General features: G+C 44.5%; 1 protein-coding gene across 7 annotated transcripts in view; it reads right to left on the reverse strand.

Annotated features, from left to right (window-relative positions):
* Positions 1-25,000, reverse strand: part of LRP1 (LDL receptor related protein 1) — a 583,330-nt gene that overhangs the window by 434,225 nt on the left and 124,105 nt on the right. For 6 of the 7 annotated variants that reach the window (XM_085879746.1, XM_085879744.1, XM_085879750.1 and 3 more), the window contains exon 2: positions 4,579-4,692. The exons of the other annotated variant lie outside the window; for it this stretch is intronic. In XM_085879746.1, the coding sequence (XP_085735872.1) occupies positions 4,579-4,692 (114 nt within the window). The remainder of the gene's footprint in view (positions 1-4,578; positions 4,693-25,000) is intronic. 7 annotated transcript variants of the gene reach the window in all.

Consider the following 25,000-nt stretch of genomic DNA (forward strand, 5'->3'; position numbering starts at 1 on the left):
GTAGGAAATCCGTATCAGGTAACCAGAGTGATGTCGGAAATCAGAAACATGTAACTAGTGTAATGTAGGAAATCAGTATCAGGTAACTCGAGTGATGTAGGAAATCAGTATCAGGTAACTAGTGTGATGTAGGAAATCAGTATCAGGTAACTGGAGTGATGTAGGAAATCAGTATCATGTAACTAGAGTGATGTAGGAAATCAGTATCAGGTAACTAGTGTGATGTAGGAAATCAGTATCAGGTAACTGGAGTGATGTAGGAAATCAGTATCATGTAACTAGAGTGATGTAGGAAATCAGTATCAGGTAACTAGAGTGATGTGAGAAATCAGTCTCAGGTGACGAGTGTGATGTAGGAAATCAGTATCAGGTAACTTGAGTTACTTCACCACGAGAGTGAAATCAGAAATCAGTATCAGCTGACTAGAGTGGTTTAGGAAATCAGTATCAGCTAACTCGAGTGATGTCAGAAATCAGGATCAGGTATCTCGATATAGGAAATCAGAATCAGCTGACTGGATATAGGAAATCAGTATCAGCTGACTGGAGTGAGAAAGGAAAATTTTATCAAGTAACTAGAGTGATAAAGGAAATCAGTATCAGGTAACTAGAGTGATGTGGGAAATCAGTATCAGGTAACTTGAGTTACTTCTCCACCACGAGAGTGAAATCAGAAATCAGTATCAGCTGACTAGAGTGGTTTAGGAAATCAGTATCAGCTGACTCGAGTGATTTAGGAAATCAGTATCAGCTAACTCAAGTGATATCAGAAATCAGGATCAGGTAACTCGATAGAGGAAATCAGTATCAGCTGACTGGAGTGATAAAGGAAATCTTTATCAAGTAACTAGAGTGATAAAGGAAATCAGTATCAGGTAACTAGAGTGATGTAGGAAATCAGTATCAGGTAACTTGAGTGATAAAGGAAATCAGTATCAGGTAACTTGAGTGACAAAGGAAATCAGTATCAGGTAACTAGAGTGATCCAGGAAATCAGTAATTGCTAACTCAAGTGTTATTGGGAATCAGAATCAACTGATTTGAGTGGTATCAGAAATCTATTTTCTGAAATATATCTGCTTTGCTTCGGAGGTCAATGGCTGAACGTCCCTCTGTGCGAGTCAAATGTGACGTGTAAAATTATATCACTGAAATTGAAGTTTCACAGTGAGGCATGAAATCAGAAAACTCGAGCCAAAATGACTGATGTTAACACAGACCAGACCACGTCCCTTAATCTCAGCTCAAATTAAGAACAAAGTAATAAGATATGAATAAACTCCAGTAAATAGTCAGGGACCCGTAAATTAAAATCACATTCACAGCCATAGATCCCACATCTGCATTAATTTAAAATTCCAAAGGTCATTAGGTCGTGCCTTGTAAAGTTTCTGCAACGTTTGCGCTTTTTAACGACCTTTGCTGCAAAATGAAACTGCAAAGTGACCTTTGCATTGGTTGTTTCCCAAGACTTACCCAACTCCTTAGCAAACATTTAATTAGAGAATTCGTAAATGAGATGTAATGCTTATCCATGCGTGGGCAAATGATCTGTCATTGGCAGAATCATTAATAATGTATAACATGTCTCCTGGCATGTCAAAAGCAAATTCCGTGAAACGTTCCTTTGCTTGCTTGGCCACATGTATAAACCACAACGTAAGAGCGGCCCCTGCTGTGAGGTTCGCAACCTAACAAAACATGGGTCCATACAACTCCCTGGACAAAAACAAACTGGGCAATAACGAACTACAACACTCAGAAAAGTTGTGCATGGTACAGTGGCCTGCAAAAATATTCACCCGCAACTAATGATGCCACATTTTAGATGAATTACAAATTATGCAAAACAATTTTACCAAATTAACTTCTTTATTGAAACTGAACAGATCAAACCAAACACTGTTATACTTGAAGGAAGTTGAATGTCAAGAATACCTGAAAGAACATGTACAAATCAAAATTCACTGGTTGCAAAAGTATTCAACTCCTTAGGTCAGTACTTGGTGGAAGCACCAGTTGCAGCAATGATTGTTATGAATCTTTTGGGGAAGGTCTCCACCAGCACAGTGAGATGGAGAAGTCTTTGCCAATTCTTCACATGAAAATTGCTCAAGTTCTGCCAAGCTTGATGGGGAGTGTCGATAGACTGCAATCTTCAAGTCTCACCATCAATGTTAATTTGGATTCAAGTCAGGACTTTGACTCAAGAACATTTATTTTCTTCTTCTTCAGCCACTCCAGTGTGCCTTCAGCTTTGTAGTTCGGATCATTGTCCTGCTGAAATGTGAATCTCATACCCAGTTTCAGATTCATGGCTCACTTAAGCAGGTTTTCATCATGGATTCTCCTGTACTTTGCACCGTCCATTGTCCCTTCTATCCTGGCAAGCGTGCCAGCCCCTCAACATGATGCTGCCACCACTATGCTTGATGGTAGGGATGGTGTTGAATGGGTGATGCGCAGTGTTAGGCTTGTGTTCGACGTACGACTTGAATTTAGACCAAAATGTTCAATGTTTGTCTCCTCTGACCACCACAAAACCTTTCTCCACATGGCTAAAATATTATTAAGATGCTTTTTCACAAACTCCATTCGAGCTTTTAGATGCGTCTTTTTCAGTAAAGGCTTCTCTCTTGTCACCTGTCCATAGAGGCCAGCTTTGTGAACGGAATGGGATATTGTTTATTGATGAACACTGCTCCCCATCTCAGAAATAGAGCCTTGCAGATCTTTCAAAGTCATTGTTGGATTTACAGTGACATCCCGAACCAGTTTCCTACTGGAACGGCTACTGTGTTTGGATGGGCGACCTAATCTGGGTAGAGTCTGGGTGGTATGACACGTCTTCCACTTCTTCATGATGAATTTCACCGTACTCAAAGGGTTGAGTGACTGAAATCTTCTTATAACCCTCTCCTAAACGGTGCTTCTCCACCACTTTTTGTCTGACTTCTTTGGAAAGCTCCTTCATCTTCATGTTTACCTTGTTGGTTGACCAAGTGAGTTGCACCTTAAAACTCCTTAGATAAGTGGGGGAGTTTAATTTTTAAGTTAAACGACTGATTAAAAACAGGTGCAACCTCCCTGAAGTGATTTAGAGTTTATTAGGCAAAGGCTGTGAATACTTATGCACCTGAGAATAATCTGATTTTCTCTGTTATTCAAACTTATTCACATTTTATATGCATTTTTGAGCTTTATCACTTTGGAGTAGTTTCTGAAGACTCTGATACATCAAGTTTGATTTAAAAGCATCGTGAAATAAGCTCAGGTGGCATCAAAATGTGAATACTTTTGCAGGCCAATGTATGTTGAACAACAATCTGTGCAGGTAAACAATCAGGTTTTTAACAAACAGCTTGAAATGCTGGTCTGGACATCGTGTGTTCATGCAGGAATGAGAAATCCATTCAGAGCAATACAGTGAGAAAACTACAACGACACTCAGTGGAGAGCTTACCTCCACCAGGCTGAACAGTTTATGTTTTGCATCCCACTGATAGGCTGGATCTGCATTCCTTAGCTGAAGCAAAATTCAACTGACTTGTTCTTGTCACATACCCAACTCAATCACCAGATATTGACAAAATCTGTCCACAACTTTTTGAGATATCATGCAATATCATTTTAGCCCCATATCTCAATAGTGAAGAATCAGTTACAAATTAAATAATTCTCGTATCCAGATCTGGATTCGGACCTTCACCAAAATTGAATCAATTCTTCCTAGTGGCACTTAAAACCTGGCCACCAAGGTTCGTGTGAATCCGTCCATAAACTTTTGAGATATTGTCCTTCAAATAGTTTTTGGCCTTATCTCTCAATGGTGAAGTATCACTTTAAAAATTCTGGCATCTGCATCCAGATCCGGATCTTCACCAAATATAATCAATTAGTCCTTGTGACACACCCAAGCTCTCCACCAAATTGCTTCCAAATCCGTCCATAACTTTTTGAGATATCCTGCACACAGACAGACAAACAGACAGACAAATACAAACAGTGGTGAAAACATAACCTCCGTCCACCTTTAGGTGGTGAAGTAACAATCGAAGCAATCAAATTAGACTTAACTTTTTTATTTATGAAAGGAATGAACATTATTGAGTAATCAATCTCATTCTTCCCTCCAGGTCTTCAAGACACCTGTTAACCACCGTATCAGATTACCCCCCCCCCCCAATCCTCCATCCAAAACCATGATCTTTTCTACCCTGTTAACTGACCGCCTCCTTCCAAATTTCCAGTTTTTTTCATTCCTGAGAGTTTGCTTCTGTATTGTTCCTTTTGTTCCGTTACATCCTGATCCATTCAGTGTTCTCACTCTACCACGAGCCATGACCTTGTATCCCAGAAAAAGAAAAAAAAAATCAAGAAAACAACAGCAAATAGCAAACATTCCTTACTGTTAATATTGCCCATATGTTTTTTTGTCTAATGGCATTATAAAAGTCAAAAATGGGACATCCAGCAAAAAATGTGACTGCTTCAAGAGCCTTTTGTGCTGTCAAGGGAATGACCGGAAATGTGGAACAGAGTAACTGGGCCCGAAGGGCTGCGTTGCATCCTACTTACAGCAGTCCACTTCATCGGATCCATCAGGACAATCGAAGTCCCCATCACATTCCCAGCTATGTGGAATGCAGTATCTGTTGTTGCACGTGAACATGTTTCCCAAACACGGAGCATCTGCTGGGCACAGAGTGCAAGTGTGAGCAATTGGTCATCTCCCAATGGAGCGCGGGTCGTGAATCGTAAACAGCAAATGCTTCCGATGCTTTGGTTTGCAGAAACTATCTTTGTCATACAATCGATTTTAAAGTGAGAATACTTACCCTGTCTAACTTGTTGCAAGTGTGAGTTTAGTTTAAACGCTGTCTTGCGTGGCAATGTATAATAATAATGGTTGCTGGGATCATTCTTTCCAGAACAATCCTCTTTCCCTCATGAGGTCCATGCAGTGTGTGTAATTTCATACTATGCACTTCTCGAGGAGTGAAACAGAAATAGAAAATTAGCAATATCGGTTTCCTTACAAGGTTACAAGGAACTTCAACGCAGGAGGAGGCCATGACGCCCATCAAAGCCTGCTCCATTATTGCCAACCGAGGGTTGTTTGTCCGTGCTCGATCCTTTTTAAATGTTGAGCGTCAAGCAAGGAAGCAGCACACTGAAAGTCGTTGGTGTGACTTTGGTATGGGGATCAAATCACCAACCTCCCAGACTCAGAGCAGATGCTCTATAACCATTACACCACTGAGTCTGGTGTTAGCAACAAACGAGATCATAGCACCAGTCACAACAATCTCATTAATTAGCAAAAGTCTCGATAATATTTCACTTGATAATATAAAATAAATTGATTGAGGCTAAATTTGTCCTATCCAGGCCTACCAGTGTCATAGTATTGGGTAGGAGCATTGCCCCCCTCACCCCCTTCTCCCAAATTTATAGCTCTCATGCAGTCGAGTACATGATATATGACCGGTTCTACAAGATTTTACAAGCACAACCTAATTGATTCATTGCAGCAGAAGAGCGATGAACAAGAAGTGGAACCTCAGCTCACACAAGGTCATAAGTCAAATCATCGGCACATTCTAATTTTGAAAAATGATAAAAAGGAATGTTCTGCTTGGCTTACGAAGACCCATGGAAGGGCCAATCCCACTCTCTGGAAAGAGGCAGTCATCATTGCACAAAAAAATGAACCAAATGGAGGGAATGACCTGTGACGTCACAGGTTATTCATACATTTGTATTGACGTCAGATTCAATGAATGAAGAAACTACTCAAATTCGGTCTCTACATCAACAGCGTACATGATCTATGTCTCCGTTATCGGTGGACCGAAAGTGGGGTGGTGAGCCAAAAGTCCAGATGTTCCTTATCATTGTGTTTTATGGGGGCTGGGGGGGGGGGGTTGTAAGCTATTAGGCACCAAATCACAAACTAACAGTTAAACTTAAAAAACGGCAGATAAAAGGACAGCCATAAATTTAGAACACAAAATAAACCATCACAAATATTATGACTATACCCCAGGAAAAAGTGTGTCCCAGCTGGACTCCATTAGAGCACATGACCTGGTATTATTGTACAAAGTTCATAAAGCAACTGCCACATGGAATTGTTCAATTACGTACTGCACATGAAAAATAACAGATTCATTTGCCAAAACTCGCCTTCTAAAGATTAAAACAAGCATTGGCCACTTTAATGGCTGGTCAGTCAGCAGTTTGCTTTTTTCCCCATCTGAACACCGATTCTGGTTGTACACTGATATATTCATGATACTTGTGTCCCAGTTTAAAATCCCATCCACTGTGTTAAGTTGTCCATTAACCCTCATTGTCCTAATTTATGTACAAATACACTGATGTCTATGAATGTCATTGTACTGCAGGTATTCCATGTAGAAACTCCTCCACAAGCATTAAACACGAAGGAAAATAGTTCCGCTTTCGTTCACTGGTATACTAAAGAAAAAAAACTTTCTAAATCAGAGTGTGTGCAGAACCTTGAGGGAAAGCAGAACAAATTGGTCCACATTGCAGGGATTACAATGAACAAACGCCAATCATACATGTAAAACGTATTGTTACATTTGTGGGGAGGGGGTAGATATCACCTCAGGACAGTAGTTTGTGTAGCTTAGTATGGTCTGTGTTCAGATAGACAGGCAGATATGGGAGCATGCGCCGGAGCAGCACGTGGCTGTGTCCACTTTCTGCCGGCACTCCAGGGGCCTCCGTCTGGACATCCCCGAGGCAGATGCCTGGCCCATCATCTCCTTGAGATGCCGATCAACCTGCTGCAACCACGCGGCACGTGGTCGGCCCATTGGTCTCCTCCACTCACGAGGATCCCTTGCTGAGAGAAGCTGGTAAGCAAGATGAGCAACAAGAAAACGAGCCACATGTCCAGACAGCAGCAGCTGATGCTCACTGAATGTACAGGTAACAAATCTCATCTGAGTCTCAGCAACCACTGTTTAGACACAAAATTTGACCAGCCATAGCCAAGGATTCTCTGAAGAGACCTGGTACCAAAAAGGAGTTGTCTCCATCACAGAACCCTGGTCAGAGTCCAAGTTTCACATCCGCAGAGCAAGACTGTAAGCATTAAGTATTAAGACTCGGATCTTCGTCCTCATGCGTAGGGACCGACAGTGCCACACCCCATGATCCAATGAATCCATGACTCCCAGGCCCAACCCAGATGTCTAATGACCTCTGGCTCAAAACATGCGGAGACATGAATATCACTGCCAAGGTAAGCGAATCTCTCAGTGACCTCAACATCCTCAACACAAACAGGCACACACAAGATAGCAGCATCCAAGATGCCATTGAAAGCCTGGATCTTAATTTTGACCCAGGAAACCAGCAATCCCTGCAGCTCTGACTCCTCATTCAGCAGCTCGAGGGCCCCCAAAAGGATATCCATCTTCTCCACATATATGACTGCATTGTGTGCAAAATCAAGGTCAGAGATCTTGACATTCCCAAACGATGCGCCACAGCTTGATGTCTTTGACATCCTCCCCAGAATACTGTCCATACAAGTACAGAAAGTGAGGAGGGCAGTAAAGACCAATGACGAACTCCAGTAACAACTGGAAATAAGTCAGAGATGGTACCACCACATCTCACAGCACTCTCAGTACCAGAGTATAGTTCAGACATCAGATCGATCCATTTTGGTGGCACTCCACGAAGACCGAGAATTCTCCAGAGGGCATCCCGATTCAATAAATCAAATGCTTTGCAGAGATCAACAAATGCTGGAGCAGCCCCTGCCAAAACTCTTGACTGCATTTGGTAAGGACTTGAAGAGCAAGGATACGGTCAACCATTGACCTCTTTGGTGTAAAGCCTGACTGCTCTGAACGCTGGTGCTCAAGCAGATGGTGCCTAAAGAATTATCTTGATAACAAACCCTATCAAGAATTATCCAAGCAAAGACCTTGCCCGGCACTGAGAGCAGCCTCACCCCTCGGTAGCTGTTGCAGTCCTGGCGATCACCCTTCCCTTTCCAGAGAAGGACAAGGCCCCTCCTTCAGTCAGTTTGGATGATGCCTGTCTTCCAGGCAGAGCACAGAACTGCATGCAATGACACGAGTACAGCATTTCCACCAGCCTTGAGAAGTTCAGCATGGATGCCACAGATCCCAGGAGCTTAACCCCCTTTCAACTGGTTCACCACAGCCCGTGTTTCCACAAACAGAGGTGGTTCACAGTTGATTGAAGGGTCAGCAATGGGGATGCTTACACCTCTGGCATCCAATTTGACAGCTGGTGGATCAGCCTGGTACAGCCACTCAAAGTAACCCACCCACTTCACTTCGGACTGCTCTGTCAAGAGCCCACCACCCTCTGCTCTAAATGAAGTACACCGAGAGATGGGCTTGGAGGAATGCAATGCATGAATTCCTCTGTAAGCAGGATGAGAATCCCTTGACCACAAGTGATGCTCTACCCCCTCACAGATTCCTTGCACCTCGGCCTCCATATTTGCCCTCAGCGCACGTACAATCTTACGCCTCAATTCCCTGAATAACTCAGCTCTGTCATTAAGCCAAGCCCTGCGACTCTGCTCAATGGTTTCCAGTGTCCCTTGGGAGACAAAGTTCTTCTTTGCCTGACAATGAGTTCCAAGGGGTCAACCGGCAACATCTAGGATGGTAGTCTTGAAGGCACTCTGCAGCTCTTCAGGATTTCCAAAAGCACCCAGACCCCCAAAATATTCTCTCAGCCTGTTCACAAAATCCTCATCTACACTTTCATCCCTGAGCTTGACAACACCCAGCCTCGGCTGTGATGGTACTATTCTCCTGGATTTGAGCTGCAACTTTGGAGTTGCTACAACAAGCCTGTGATTGGTATTGAGGAACTGAGCACTCTGGTAGACCCTGCAGTTCTGGATCATTCTCCAGTGACCATCGACGAGCACATAGTCAATCTCCTTTGCCACACCACCAGCATTGGAATACCAAGGCCAGCGATGAGCCTGTGGGTGTTGAAACCATGAACCAGCCACCCTAAGTCCATGACTTCTTGCAAAGTCAAGGAACTTAGTGCTATTCTGGTTCATAGTTCCAGATCCTTTAGGAGCAACACATGTTTCATAACCATCCCTATCAGTTCCAGTCGATGCATTGAAATCCCCCAAGACTGGAAGAGTATCTCGCATGAGGCACCAATTAACCACAGACTCGAGTGTGGCGTAGAATGTGTCCTTCACAATGAGACCGCTCGCCTCAGTCGGAGCATAGAGAGAGACCAGGGAAATGACACCCAAGGAGTGATGAATCCTCAGTCTCATAATACGCACATTGACAGGTGTGATCCCAATTATCATGGGAGTCAGCTTAATGTACACAGCTACAGCAACTCCTTGGGCATGGTAACCATCAGAGTGGCCAGACCAGTAGTAGGTGTACCCACCCACCATGATCTCACCACGACCCAGTCTCTGAACCTCAGAGAGTGCTGCAACACCATTGCTGGAGCTCAGATGATAGCAGAGACAGGTGATCATACTCTCTTAGGGATATGACATTACAGGCACCCACCTGAAGGGACTGCCTCAGGTTAACCCAAGGAGACCATCATCTGGTGGATAACACCTTTGTTCTTTCAGCCAATTTTGATGTTTTTTTTTTTTTTTTTTTTTTGCATACCTTGTCGAGGCTAGTATGAGAGCTAACACACAACGCACGTCAAGGCGGGTATGAGACAGGAGGGAGGGAGTGGGAAGGACAAAATAGTGGGGAACAGACACATTTGGAGATCTGTGGAAGGGAGAGGGATGGGATGGGGAACATGGGGAATAGAAGATGGACATTACAGGGACTTTCAGGAAGGAAAGCAGGGAATTTTAAGGAGGTGGGCTTGGGTGGATTATCGGGGGTAGAAAAGATCGAGGATTTGGATGCGGGATGATAAGAGGTGGTGGTGAACAGCTGTTTTGAAGGCCTGGAGGGAAGAATGAGAATGAATAGAGTGAGGGAGTAAATTCCAAAGGCGGGAAAAAAAGAGGAATGAAAGAGTGAAGGTGAGCAGTGATTCGTGATTTTGGTAGTTTTACCAGAAGGGGGTTGTTGGCGGACCTTCAGCGCCCTGCGGAAATGTGGCAGGACAAATCACAGAGACAGCAGGGGGGCGAGGCTGGAGAGGAGACAGTAGAAGACAGAAAGACCACCGACCAACCTGCGGTGATTGAGTGATATGCCCAAAGACTCAACCTCATTGCGGGAGATGCCAATGATCCGAAATGCCTTGGTTTCTCCAGCATGAAGCTGAGAAAGGTGGGAGGCAGGAGCACCAGCCCAGAGGGGAGAGCAGTACTCCATCAGGCTGCGGACAAAAGCTTTGTAAGTGGTCAGGAGCTCAGGTGGGCCGAGGAAGGACCTTACACGACGGAGGATTCCCAGTCGGCGACTGGCTTTGGAAGCGAGGTTTGAAACGTGGCTTTCCCAGGAAAGGTCATGGCAGATAGTGAGACCCAGAAGCTTGAAAGAAAGGACTTCTTCCAGAGGATTGTTGAGAAAGTGGATGGGGGGAGGGGGGGTTCTCAACGGTCCTTTCGGAGAGACATCGTGAGAGTGTGAGATTTGTCCGGATTGAAAGACATGTTCCATGTGTTGGACCAGTTTGTGATTTTATCCAGATCAGCAGTGAGCGAAGAAGCTGCTGCTTGCTGGTCTGAGCGATGACCGATGGTACGCAAGTGGGTGGAGTCATCAGCAAAGAGATATAGAGGATTTTCCAGAGAGTCGGAGAGATCATTGATAAAAACCAGAAAAAGAACAGGGCCCAGAACGCTACCTTGAGGAACTCCAGCCTGCACAGGAAGAGGGGATGAAAGAACTCCATTTAGGGCCACACGTTGACTGTGACAGGAGAGGAAGTCTGTGAACCATGAGTGGAGATGGCCTTGGATACCATATGGAGAGAGTTTGGTGAGCAGGGCAAGGTGCCAGACTGTGTCAAAAGCACGTGATATATCCAGGGATACGGCTCGGATTTCCTGTCTGGCATTGAGGGCTTCCATCCATTGTTGGGAGAGCAGAAGCAGCATATCCAGGGCAGAGTGACCTGGTCTGAAGCCAAATTGATGATCGGAAATCAAGCCATTGGAGAAGAGGAAGGATTTCATGTCTGAAGCGATGATGGATTCCATAACCTTGCTGATGATTGGGAGAAGGCTGATTGGTCTGCAGTTGCAGGGATCTGTTTTTGCACCTTTTTATGCAGGGCAGTGATGTTTGCTGATTTCCAAGCAGATGTCCTTGAGTAAATGAGAGGGTGAATAGAACAGAGAGAGGGTGAGGAAGAGCAGAGGAGCAGGTTTTTAGGACACGTGGGCTGATGTCGTCTGGACCGGTTGCAGAATCTGACTCGAGGTTTGAAAGCAAGCTCTCCACCTTGTCAGGAGAAAAGGACACAGAATCCAGGGACAGTTGGGTGCGACTGGGTAAAGTGGGTAGAGAAGGTGATGGGTTTTGGACACAAGATTTAGCTGCAAACACCGAGTTTAGGCATTCAGCTTTTTCACGTGCGGTATCAGCAGTGCTGCCATTTGAGGTAAGGGAGGGAATGGAGGGGGAACATACACCAGAAACAGATTTGATTAGACGTCACAAGGATTTTGAGGAGGGAGAGAGGTTTGAGAGTTCAGACTTGAGATGAGAAAGATGTTGTTTTCTGGCTCTCCTGAGGGTAGATACACACTTGTTCCGAGCTTTATGGAAGGAACTGAGATTGCCCTCAGTTGGGTTTGCTTTCCATGAGGCAAAGGCAAGTTGTTTCAGGACAACTGCCTCACCACAAGCTTCAGTGAACCAAGGGCGGGAGGAAGGGTAGGATAACTGAAGACGAGAAGGATAAATCTGTGCATGAGGGAGAGCAAGTTTCTTTCAAAGAATTCCCAGGATGAGTTGATGTTGGAGAAAGTAATGACAGGAGACCAGTCTATAAGTTTGAGGGCTGCTTGGAGACCCTGCCAGTCGGCTTGAGTGAAATGCCAGACTCGACGGCGGTGAGGTCGTTCTCTGATCATAGCCAGAGAGATGTCCACTTTGACAAGGACGTGGTCAGAAGAACCGATTGGAGTGGAGGAAGAGCAGCAGATATTGTAAGGGAAATTTGTCAAATTCAGATCCAGAAGAGATGGAGTACCATTGGTTGAGATCCGGGTAGGGAAGTTGACCGATTGAGTCAGTCCCAATGAGTCGAAGAAAGCTTTTGCTGAGGTGCCATGACAGGTGAGAGAGGTACCCACACCTAGCCAACTGGCATGATGACAATTGAAGTCGCCACATATGAGGAAGAGAGAGTTTGGATGAGAAGATAGAAGTTGGTCCATGTTTTCGGATAGTGAGGTGTAGATGGAGTCATCGCTGTTAGGTGGACGGTACAGTACACATATAAACATGAGGTAGGAGTTGAGGGGAAGCCGTAGTTAGAGGTATTCCTGGGAGTGTGGGGGAGTGAGGACAGTGCATGGAGAGTGATGAATAGAGTCTTTGATGAAGAGAGCAACACCTCCACCAGGGCGAGACTTGGGTCTGTCAAACCGGAGGAGGGAGTAACCAGGGAGAGATACTTTGGAGTCAGACACGTCTTGGCGGAGGAGAGTTTCTGTTAGGCAGATGATGTCTGGTTTGTCAGTGGCAACCTGTATGGAAAGATGTGAAAGGTTTGAGCGAAGGCCCCGGATATTTGAGGTCCATACTTTTAATGAAGAGTTAGGGGAGGAGGCTTTGGGTGCAGGGGGTGGGGGAGGGGAAGGGTAGGACAAGGGACGAAGGGGGGGAGGTAAGGAGTGTTGTTGAAAAAGTGTGGGGGATTGCAGAATAGCTAGGGGAGGGCCGAATGAGGAGGAGAAAAGGCTCTGTGGTGCTGGGGAAGAGGGGGGACAAGAGAGGGGGAAGAAGGCATTCGAGGATTTGAGGAGGTGGGAGGACAGTGGAAGGAGGCAGCTTTGTGGATGAGGGGGGGGCAACTTTGAGAAGGATGAGTGAGGGGATGAATGGTGGGAGAAAGGTGAGGGGGGAGTTTTTGAGAGAGGTGAGAAGGAGGCTTGGAGGGAGAAGAGTGGGATGGTTGCTTTGAGAGTGAGGGGTGAGTTGCCACTGAAGTTGGAAAAAAAAGAATGGTTGATGGAAAGCAAACATTTATAGCAAACTGGAGTTTTTTTTAAGTTTTAGGTGAGATATTCGATTTAACACAGTTCTTGAGGGATGCAATAAAGGCGAATTCAGAGAATGGAGAGAAGAAACGCTGTAACAGTTGGATTTTTTTAGGCAAGGTATGAAGGAAAGGTCAAATTGAGAGCAATCTGTTTAAATAGCAGAAGAGTAATGCATTCTGATGCAGTAAAGAGTACCACACATGTGAAAGAGGAAGAGGAAGCATTATAAGAGATCGTTTTTGTTATTATTATTTGAGAGTTTTCAAAAGATTAGGTCATGGAAGTGTTGTAGAAAAAAAAAAATCGAGGAAGAAGAATAGGAGGAAGAAGAAGAGGAGATGAAGAAGAAGAAGAAGAAGAAGAATCGGAGAAAGGTAGCGGTTTTTTTTTTAAGATAAGAAATAGAGTGATTAGTTGGGATGGGGGACGTTAAGAAAGTGGGAAAGATAGAAATTGAAGATAATTTGGAGAAAAAACAAATAAACACGATCATACACCGAGGGGAACAAAGGGTAGGCCTCAGGCCTCAAGGATATGCATCACGCACCCAGTAAGAACAAGTTCGACGAAATCTCACAAAATAGCACAATTATTGAAACAAAACCGAACTAGGAACACACAGTAACATGTAGGTGAGAAAATAAACAGTTAAAACGGGACAGATAACGAACGGAAACTCAACTTTGAGATCGTCAGCAGGGAGCCCCCAAGGAGACCTGCCAATGCTCCAAACCCAGAACCGGAAGTCGAAATGTTAGCTTAAGAATTGTCTTGTTTAAATTTGCATCATACAAAGGGTGATGCATTATGATAAATAGTCAGGGTTTAACATAAGGGACTTGTACATGCAACCTTCTGGGATGCTACTGGGTGGGTGTGTCCTTCGGAAAGAGAGGAGAGGGGTTTTGGAGGAAGTGCCTCCTCGGAAAGAGAGAGGAGAGGGGCCTCCCGGAGGGGAGGAGCTTGAATCGCCTCGAGAGTGGCGAGAATTTGTTCGGCACAGAGTGTGTGGTGGAGGTTGCTTGCCTGTGATAAAAACAGTTGGTGCTTGAAGTCCAGTGTGATTCGTTCATCTCCTGCTCATCTCCCTGCTTCATCATCGTCCCGAGATCCTGCTCATGGAACTATTCATTCTGCCTCACCTGTTTGTCATTCCTGCTTCATCATTTAGTTCGTGGCTGCTTTGACGCCATCTGTGTGGATTCCTCCACTGGAGATAAGGCCTCACCCAGTTTTTTTGTTGTTGTTCCCTTTCACGTCTGTGCTTGAGTCTGGTGTGGCACCCTAGATTTGGTTATGTGTGTGGCACCCTAGATTTGGTTATTTCTCTTTAAAATAATTGTTTATCAATTGCATCCATACTCCCTCCTTCCCTTCCTCATCACGCCACCGCCATTTGGTATGAACATAGTAGCCGATCGTTTCAGTTCGTCACAGGATAAACACCTCCCGCCACAGCACCGTTGATATTACAATATATATGATTTAACCAGGTCTATGGAAAGTGCAACATGGCAACAGTTAAGTCCGTCCTACTTTCCAGAAGTGAAGCATATGGATCCACTCCAACCCACTATAAGGGACTTGACCAATGCTATATAATACATGCATTTTTTCATTCGGTTTTCAATCACCATTGGTCTGAACATAAGAGAAATAAAAAGCTCTGTGGTTCTCTTCCAGGTTAAAATTGGAAGACGATATCTCAGGTTTGCTGGGAACTGCTGCCACCATAAAAACGAACCTGTTTCCAATCTTATACTCTGGGCACCAAAACATGGAAGGCCTAAGTGGGGCAGATCAGCTCTCAACGACATCAACATGTTGAATAAGGTTACGTGCCTGGTAACAAAGAAACTGCACACAGCAATGCTTATTCTATAGGACTGGTAGCTAAGGATCAATGCCATTTGAGTTTGGCCCAAGAAGTTCTGAACTGCTCTCACATTGCAAACAGGACCTCTTCACTTTTTCACTGTCACTCTTTTTTAAATTTTTTTTTTGTATACCTTGTTGAGGCTCATATGAGAGCGAACACACAATGCACAGCAAGGGGGGCATGAGACAAGAGGGGCGGGAGTGGGAAGGACAAAACAGTGGGGAACAGAGACATTAGGAGATCTGTGGAAGGGAGAGGGATGGGACGGGAACATGGGGAATACAAGATGGACATTACAGGGACTTCCAGGAAGGAAAGCAGGGCATTTAAAGGAGGTGGGCTTGGGTGGATTATCGGGGGTAGAAAAGATCGAGGCTTTGGATGGGGAATGATAAGAGGTGGTGGAGAACAGCTGTTTTGAAGGCCTGGAGGAAAGAATGGGATTGAATAGAGTAAGGGAGTTTATTCCAAAGGTGGGAAAAAAAAAGAGGAATGAAAGAGTGAAGGTGAGCAGTGATTCATGATTTTGGTAGTTTTACCAGAAGGGGGTTGTTGGCGGACCTTGAGCGCCCTGCGGAAATGTGGTGGGGATAAATCACAGAGAGAGCAGGGGGGTGAGGCTGGAGAGGAGACGGTAGAAGACAGAAAGACCACCGACCAGCCTGTGGTGAGAGAGTGAGAGGCCCAAAGACTCAGCCTCATTGCAGGAGATGCCAATGATCTGAAATGCCTTGGTTTCCACAGCGTGAAGCCAAGAAAGGTGGGAGGCAGGAGCAGCAGCAGAGAGGGGAGAGCAGTACTCCATCAGACTGTGGACAAAAGCTTTGTAAGTGGTCAGGAGCTCAGGTGGGCCGACGAAGGACTTTGCACGACAAAGGATTCCCAGTCGGCGACTGGCTTTGGAGGCGAGGTTTGAAATGTGGCTTTCCCAGGAAAGGTCATGGCAGGTAGTGAGACCCAGAAGCTTGAAAGAAAGGACTTCTCTTCCAAAGGATTGTTGAGAAAGTGGATGGAGGGGGGGGGGTTCTAAACGGTCCTTTCGGAGAGACATTGTGAGAGTGTGAGATTTGTCCGGATTGAAAGACATGCTCCACGTGTTGGACCAGTTTGTGATTTTATCCAGATCAGCAGTGAGCGAAGAAGCTGCTGCTTGCCGGTCTGAGGGATGACCGATGGTACGGCAGAGGGTGGAGTCATCAGCAAAGAGATATAGAGGATTTTTCAGAGAGTCGGAGAGATCATTGATGAAAACCAGAAAAAGAACAGGGCCCAGAATGCTCCCTTGAGGAACTCAAGCCTGGACATGAAGAGGGGATGAAAGAACTCCATTTAGAGCCACACGTTGACTGTGACAGGAGAGGAAGTCTGCGAGCCATGAGTGGAGATGGCCTTGGATACCATAGGAAGAGAGTTTGGTGAGCAGGGCAGGGTGCCAGACTGTGTCAAAAGCATGTGATATGTCCAGGGATACGGCTCGGATTTCCTGTCTGGCATTGAAGACCTCCATCCATTGTTGGGAGAGCAGAAGCTCTCTGACTCTTATAGTCTGTTTGAGCTCACTGACTATCCTCAACTCCACCAAGATTAATTCTTCTAGAAACTCTATCCTGGATAAACCAAAAAAAAATTCCAGGATTTCCACTCAGGTACACTCTCCCTCCACTCCCTCACCACCCCTCTTCTCCCATTCTCCCATTTGTGGAACTGCCTTCCAGAGACAGTTGAAAAGCTCTCTTCCCTACACGGCTCCAGGCAAGTGGTGCAGCACCATCTCAGGTCATCCCACAATCCCTACTCACAATCTGTTTAACCTCATGAATCCTACTGAACCCAACCCTCTTACAAATACTTGTGGATCACTGCATTTCCTTCCCGACTTCCTCTTTTTTGTGTTCATTCATTCCCTGTTTTTTTTGGATGCATATGAGAGCTAATTGCATGTTGTGTCCATCTGCTGCCCCAATGCGCCCATCAGTATGTCCCTTTTTACCTGCTGTCAGCTCTCTTCCATGAGCCTTGATATTGTGTCCAAAAAAACAATCCCTGCCCACACATGCTTGAATAATTGTGGTGACTCAATAGAGAAGGAATTTTTTTTTTGCATGTACAAAGCCAAAGCTCATGGAAGAAGAACTAGAACACAAAATGGATCAGGACACAACAGAACAAAATAAACAGGAGAAAAAGGGGGAGGGGAACACACCAACAGTGGGGTTGAGGGACAAAATAGAGACACTTGGCCATATAAGAGATGTGGGGAAGAATGATGGGTAAGGTAAGGGTGCATGGGGTGAACAAGATGGATACAGAAACAAACTCACAGGAGGGAAATAGGTGAGCTTGTGAGGGAGGGTGACAAGGGTAGAATAAATCATGGTTTTTGATTGGGGATGATCTAAGATGGTGGAGAATAGCTGTCTGGAAGACCTGGAGGCAGGAATAACATTTAAGAGAATGTGAAAGTTGGTTCCAAAAGCAGGTAAAAAATAGCAATGATTGAGTGAAGGTGAGCAGTGATTCTCGAATTATGGAACATATACCTTAACTTGTCTCACTCATTGTTATAATTATTCACATTGCTCCCCACAGCGAGCATGTAAATAGGCACAAGTTTCTACAAAGACAAGTGGTTATTTACACTTATAAAGACTTATTTACACTATTTACACTTATAAAGACTTATTTGCACTATTTACACTTATAAAGACTTATTTACACTATTTACACTTATAAAGACTTATTTACACTATTTACACTTATAAAGACTTATTTACACTATTTACACTTATAAAGACTTATTTACACTATTTACACTTATAAAGACAAGTGGTTACAAAGACTACAAAGACCAACGCACTACAGTGAAGTGTTGTGCAGCTGAAAGTTCACCCTCGATGTGAACATTATTGGCTGTGTCCAAAACAAGTCAATGCTAAATATGGCCCCAGTGAAAGGATTTTCACAAAACACCCCCAAGGCAAAAGCACGTGGTTGAAATATAAGCTTTCATCAAGTTTGGACTTTATCGCAATCATCAATAAGGAGAAAATCACAGGAATTGGCCTTTATCAGGTCATGGTTCCCACAGACAAGCATGGTATTTTACCTGGTAGAGAGCGACCTTTCATGAAATGGTGACATGTTCAAAGACTAACCATATTATTATAGGTTCGGTTTAGTAGGCAACTGTAATGTTTTGTTTTACGTCAATTCTCACCAGTTATGGTCCGAATCAACAGGGAAATGTGACAATTTTTCCAAGTTAAAAATAGTCAAAGGACACTGACTCTCTCTTCACGAGAGAAGCATGTACAGCTTGGTCCAAATCCATGTCCACCAGAATACAAGCTTTCATTTATTTCACTCCAAAAGCTGTGTTGTGTGTGTGTGGTGTGCGTGTGTGTGTGTGTGTGTGTGTGTGTGTGTGTGTGTGTTAGTAGTAGTAGTAGTAGTAGTAGTAGTAGTAGTAGTAGTAGTAGTAGTAGTAGTAGTAGTAGTAGTAGTAGTAGTAGTAGTAGTAGTAGTAGTAGACAGCATCTTTGGTGGTTAGCATTTGCTTAATCACGGCATGGAGCAAACCACTGCCCACAGATAGCTCAATCGAGCATTCGCTTGATCCGGATAAAGGAATCAAATCTTCTTAAATGTGAGTTTTCGTGTGTCGTTCCATCTTAGCAATGGCCATACTTGTCTACAGCAGCTCACAGCTAACTCCCCAAAGAGGAGCTGTCTGGGGTTACGTGAGTTGTTCATTATGGCAACATGTCCTGCCCAGCAAAGCTTGGTGAAGGCAAGGGATTTTCCGATGTCCGAGATGTTCACATGATTGAGTACTTCATCCCTGGTGAAATGATAGTTGGAATTTATCCCAAGTATGGCGCACAAATGATGCAAATTTAATCGACGGAAGGCCCCTCGCGGAGGGTTCAAGTATGGCTTTGCATACTACAATTATTCTACTTGGTGCGATGTGATGGTATCTGTCGAGGCAGTTAAAGGCAGCCAAAAACACCGGATGCAGTTTGAAGTCAAAGTTCCTGTTCAAAATCAACAGATCAGTCGGTGGACACTGTGGAGGCAAGGGTACTTCAAAAGATCTACTTTACATTCTTCACTTGATTACCGTTTATGATAGGGAGGCCACCACTAAAATGCTGACAGCTTTCAACAGTGCTTATGTCTTTGAGGTACTACTGTGCAGGCCAAAAAGTTAAACGACAGTCGAGAATCGGTTGAGCAATTTCTGAAGGTCTGTGGATGCATTTTGATGATAGTGCAATTATCAGTGTAGTGGGTGTACCCGCATGTGACAAATCGAGTTAAACACAGCGTATGACAGTCGGCCTTTCACAGAAGGTGCCACAAAATGACGTACTGTAGATATATTACCATCGACTTGTCAATTCATTCCAACACCTCAATTACATGGCAAGAGGGTGACACCTGGAGGATTATAAAAATATTAAACATATTATTAGAATCAGCATTATTGAGATCTCAATGATGAACTTCATGTGCTTGCAAACTACCCGACGACTTAGAAATCTACAGTGCCTCTTTGATCCTCAGCTGGTACATACCTTTGCTTACAATGACTGTTCTCAAGCACAGCTACTGGCAGCTGCTGCATGGTTGATTGCACAGGAAAAGTTTTACCATATTGCATGAGGGGAAGGGAAGGCAGCGCAAGGGGAGGGGAAGGCAGCATGGGGGGAGGGGAAGGGAAGGCAGCATGAGGGGAAGGGAAGGTTGATAAAATGTGCCCAAACAGCAACATTCCCTTTTTAACTGCCGGTTACATTTAAAACGTGCACTATCTACCTGACAAAGGTCTGCCTGTAGGCACGCATGCTTGCACATGCAGTGGCCTTTAAACCCTTCTGATCAGCTCACTCTGAATCTGATTCGTACATGCTGCAGTCCCTTCAACAGAGGGGAGGGGTGGGGGAGAGAGGGAGAGAGAGGGAGGTGAGAGGAAACTGGGGGAGAGGGGAGGGGTTGGAGAGAGTAAGAGGGGTGGGAGAGAGGGATAGGGCTGGGAGGGAGAGAGAGGTAGGATAGGGGTGAGAGAGGGAGGAGGGAGGGAAGCGTATGGAGGGGCAGAGGAGTGTGGGGGGGGGGGGGATACCGGCATATGCGATGGCCAGTTTAATGTCCATCTGAGAGACGGCACCGGGACGACAGTTTATAGCTGGGTCAGGATTCAAACCCAGACGAGACAGCTGAGAGTGAGCATGTGTACCTCTTGGCTCTTGGCTATCCTGCTGTGGATTCATTGCTTTGTAACTGAAAACATTTTTTACTCATTGTCATCATCTAATTTATTTTTGCCTTCTTAACGCCGGAGACGTCCACACGGACAGCAGCTAAATTATTTTGCCTTATTAATGCTGGAGAAGGTGAAGTGAAATGGCTCCAAAATTCATTTTTTTCACTCTTTTAAAATTAATAATTGTATGTCTGATGTTATATTTTTGCATTTTTAACATGTAAATAAAACAGGGAATCGTGGTTGGTTCATTAACACTGCGTTAAGATACGACCTGACTGACAGGATGCCCTCAAGGTACACACACTCACCTCTAAACCATCCAGCCTGGGTTTGAATCCCAGCCTAGCTAAAAAATGTCATCCGGTGATTCACAGGCTGGTGTGTCATCAATGTGTGTGTCTTCCCTCCAATGGAAGTTAAACTGGGTGTCCTGTCTTCCGACATTAGTTGGTGAATGTTAAAGATCCCTACAGTGTCCTACATGAAGAGTGGGCGAGCTATCACTGGCACCGTGGCCAAGTCACAAATTCCTGCCCGGACTACAACTGGGAAGGCAATGGCAAACCACCCAGTATATAGCCCTTGCTCAGGAAGATGCTTTGGTGAGACAGATGCTCAGTAATGAATATGGTATGGGACATCAAATCTCATAACGAAAAGTAACAACTGAACAACGAATGTGGAATAAAAATGAAAAGGAAATTAAAGCCGTTTAAAAATGATAGAACATGGACCTATAGAGAGTGGGGAGGGAAAGAGGGGAGGAGGAAGAAGAGAGGGGAAGATGGGAGTGGGGGAGGGAGAGAGGGGAGATGGTATAGACTGTAGAGGCAGGGGAGTGGGGAAGAGATGGAGGAGTGGGAGATGGAAGGAGGGGAGGGAGAGGAGGATGAGAAGGAGATTGGGACCAGACTCTGTACAGAGCGTTGTGCTGCTTAAGCAGTCTCCTTGACTATTGGCACAATCCTGGACGGGTCATCACTCCGACACAGTATACCAGCAAGCTGGCACTCATTTTGCCGACCTCGGAAGGATGACAGGCCAAGTTAACCCCACCTGGTATTCATTCAACAGCTTAGTGGGATTTGAACTCAGGACCCTTGGATCCAAAGCCCACCACTCTAACCATTAAGCCAACACTAGGCATTCGGGAAGGAGAGACAGGAGTGGAAAGAGGGGGAGTGAGAGAGAGAGGAGGGAAAATAGAGGGGAGATAGAGGGGAGAGGAGAGGGATAGGGAGGATTAGGGGTGGGGTAGGGGGGTGGTCAGGAGAAGTTTCCTTCTATACCCATCCTGTCCACCCCATTTCTTGTCCAATTCTCCCTCAATTTTGTCCTTCAACTCTACTCTTGGTATCCTCCTTTATCCCTGCTACTGTTCCTTTTGTTCCATTGCATCCTGATCCATTTAGTGTTCTCATTCTTCAATGAGTATACAACAAAAACTGTCACAGGTTGGCAACCATTGTACAGGCTTCATGGGCCGAATGGTCTCTTTCTGTGATGAAGTTCCTTGAAAGGGAAGTCATCTATTATATATTGTGAACCGTGGTGTCTTTCCGTGCGTTCGTCTGTCTCCCGTTTATGGTGGCCGCTTCCCGTGCTGCATTGAAAAGCTCAACATTCACTTTTGAAATGATGGGAGAACAGACGTGAATAATGTTGATGCCAAATTTTATTTCACAACCAGGATATTTTGCCTTCTTTTGAGAAAATTCCAACCTCCACCGCCCAATGTTGCACCACCATTTTACGGTGGGTGGTATAAGTAGCTCAAAGCTTTGGTTCTGAGCGAAACCAATAGTGTAAAACAATTGACCTTTTTAAAATCCATTAACTATTATTTCTTTAAATTGACAGATTAACTTAAAATTTTCACCATCACTAGGGACGGATACTCTTCCTCGTATATCAATAAAAAGAAGACCAAAGTGTGAGTTTGGTTTTCCTATTTTAATTCCAGCTCTTTTGGATATCAAATATAAACTCATCATTCATTTCCAGTGAATCATCAATAAATCTAAACATGTTTCCACACCTTCTTGCAGTTGTTAGCTTATTCCTGCACGTGTTCTGAATGCAATCAGACTCGTACTTGTGCAGAAACTAACTTGCAATTAAAGGGGTATTCAAGCCGAATCTGAACTCATGTGTATCCCCATTGTCTGCTGGAGTATCCCCATTGTGTGCTGGAGTATCCCCATTGTCTGCTGGAGTATCCTGTTGCCAAATGTAAAGTGGCCATTGTTCAAGAGAAATTGAATACTTTCTGGAAGTTTCTTTTTTTTGAAAAACTCCACGACTGTGGACTTTCCTTTACAGGGTTTGTTTTCCGATTCAATTGGTTGTTTTGTTGTTGTTTTTTTCTACAGCTTTTAAAACTTTTATTTGATTACAATCTAATTATATATTTAAACACTGCAGAAACCAAACCGCCTTATACGACCTACGGGAAATGCTGTATCTTCTACTGTGTCAAATGTCGCCACGACTTCGTTATGTGGAATGTTTGTTGAAAAATGACAATTTGATAAACGTTTAGGTTTTACCCTTTTGGTGATGTTGCAGATGCGATATCGATTACAGGGTTTGAGTTATCTTTGACCCAGAATTTTTTAACACCAGAATCAAACCTCACCGATTTATAGTCGTTTTGTAAGCATTTGTAAACGTGTTTCATTGCCCTTGTAAAGCTTGGTGTTGGCTTAGTGGTTAGGGTGGTTGGCTTGGGATCCTATGGTCATGAGTTTGAGCCCTGTTGGATGCTGAATTAACAGCAGGTGGGATTGACTCAGCCTGTCATCTTTTTGAGGTTGGTGAAATGAGTTCCAGTGGACTGGTACAGGGGCAGAGCATCAGTGACATAGCCATGTCCCTAATCAATAATGTAACCAGCAGCCTCAAGGATAAGTGTGTGTGTGTGTGTGTGTGTGTGTGTGTGTGTGTGTGTGTGTGTGTGTGTGTGTGTGTGTGTGTTTGTCTAGAGTACTCGCCAACATAGGTTTCAAACTGCATTCTCTACCTGTGATGATGAAGTTCATCTCACACTGGTTTTTGTACATCTTAGGAATCCAGTAAATGAATGGTGATTTATGGTGTGTATTTGGAACAGCCTTCTCTTCTTATTAATTTACATGGTGTATCTATTCTCTTGTGTTGTCGATACTTCTTTTGTAAGTCTTAGAATGTCCACTCTGTTAGCCTAGTTCTTCAAAAAGAATTGGAATGTAGAACTTCCACATATAAACACGACATTTTGCTGGTCTTATCAATAGGAATAACAACGTTGTGATGGTGTAATATCGCCATCTCGTGTACATGTCCAACAGTGCTGATTGCAATAAATGGATGTGAGCAAAAGTATCTTCCGAGATGCCAACAAGTGCACTCCACATGTCTGACGTGTCTCAAGATACCACAAACGTATTGTGTTTGAAGATGTTACCTGGGATGCCGGAGCAGGGAGTGTGGGGAGAAGAAAGTGCCGAATCATGCCGAAAACCAAAAAAGTCTGACGACATTGCTGAACTGATGGAGGGTGTAAGTGGTTTCTAAAATGCATTATTTTTTTGACTGCCAATAATTTTGTCCTTGTAAGTTGTTTGGAGGCATCAGGGGGCAGACCTCGAAATTTCCTCAAAAGGATTGGCTGATCCTAATTTGTCCAGTATTTATATCGTCAATTGAGGTTATCTTAAATCGGCGGATCGCTGCCACAGATGACGCTGTTTAAGCTTGAATCAATTAAAAAAAAATTTCCATCATAGATACTTCCGGCGGGGTTGTCTGCCATAGCCTTTCACTTGTGCTGTTTGTATTTGATCATTGTCAAGAGTCTACCTGTGCTAGTTATCCCCAAGCTTATGAAATTTTAAAAAACGAGAGGATATTGGATTCGGCTCCGTTGCCTGTCTGTCTATCTGTCCGTCCGTGATGCTATGTCCTCCTAACCGAAACAGTTGTGCAGAAAGTCACCAAACTTGGTAGTTATGATCGCCACACAGCAAGAAGGTGCGAGAGCAGTATCATGTTTTGGCCGTGCCCCTTGGGGCCGTGGCCAAAATGCCAAATACCAAAAATGATATTTGGGGCACATTTTAAAACATTTTTTTAAACTAAACTTTGTAAATGCAATCAACATTGAGGGATGCATGAAATATATATTGTTGCGGGCTGGGGACCGGTGGCGAGAATGACCGCTAGGTGGGGGAAGTTCGTCCTCTCCCACCAGACTCCCGGAATTGTAGGCCATCGCTCCAGATAATTCCGTGAGGCGGCAGATTGCTTAACCGACCGTGGACGCCAATATCTCAACCGCATAGCGTAGGGTCTTTTTGTCTAGAACCAATTTACCTAATTAACTAGGCGATTTCGACTACCGGGGAACCACGCCCTCAGCACGTCTTGCTCGAACCGGGTCACTCTACCGACTGCGATAGAGTTCCAACGACTGACTACCAACTCAGCTTCGGATGCAGTCGCGCGGAACTGCCAAAACCATGCCGGCTGGAATGAACGGATTATCGGGTATAAAGACCCGGCTAAAACTCAGATCCGAACCATGCTGGACCGATGAAAGAAAGGACGGAAACGAACTGGGAACATTTCAACAGTAATTTATTTTCAATACAGAAGACACAGAGCA

This window comes from Eptatretus burgeri, chromosome 4, assembly GCF_056783735.1.
Source record: "Eptatretus burgeri isolate ZD-2024b chromosome 4, Ebu_testis_v1, whole genome shotgun sequence".
NCBI lineage: Eukaryota > Metazoa > Chordata > Myxini > Myxiniformes > Myxinidae > Eptatretus > Eptatretus burgeri.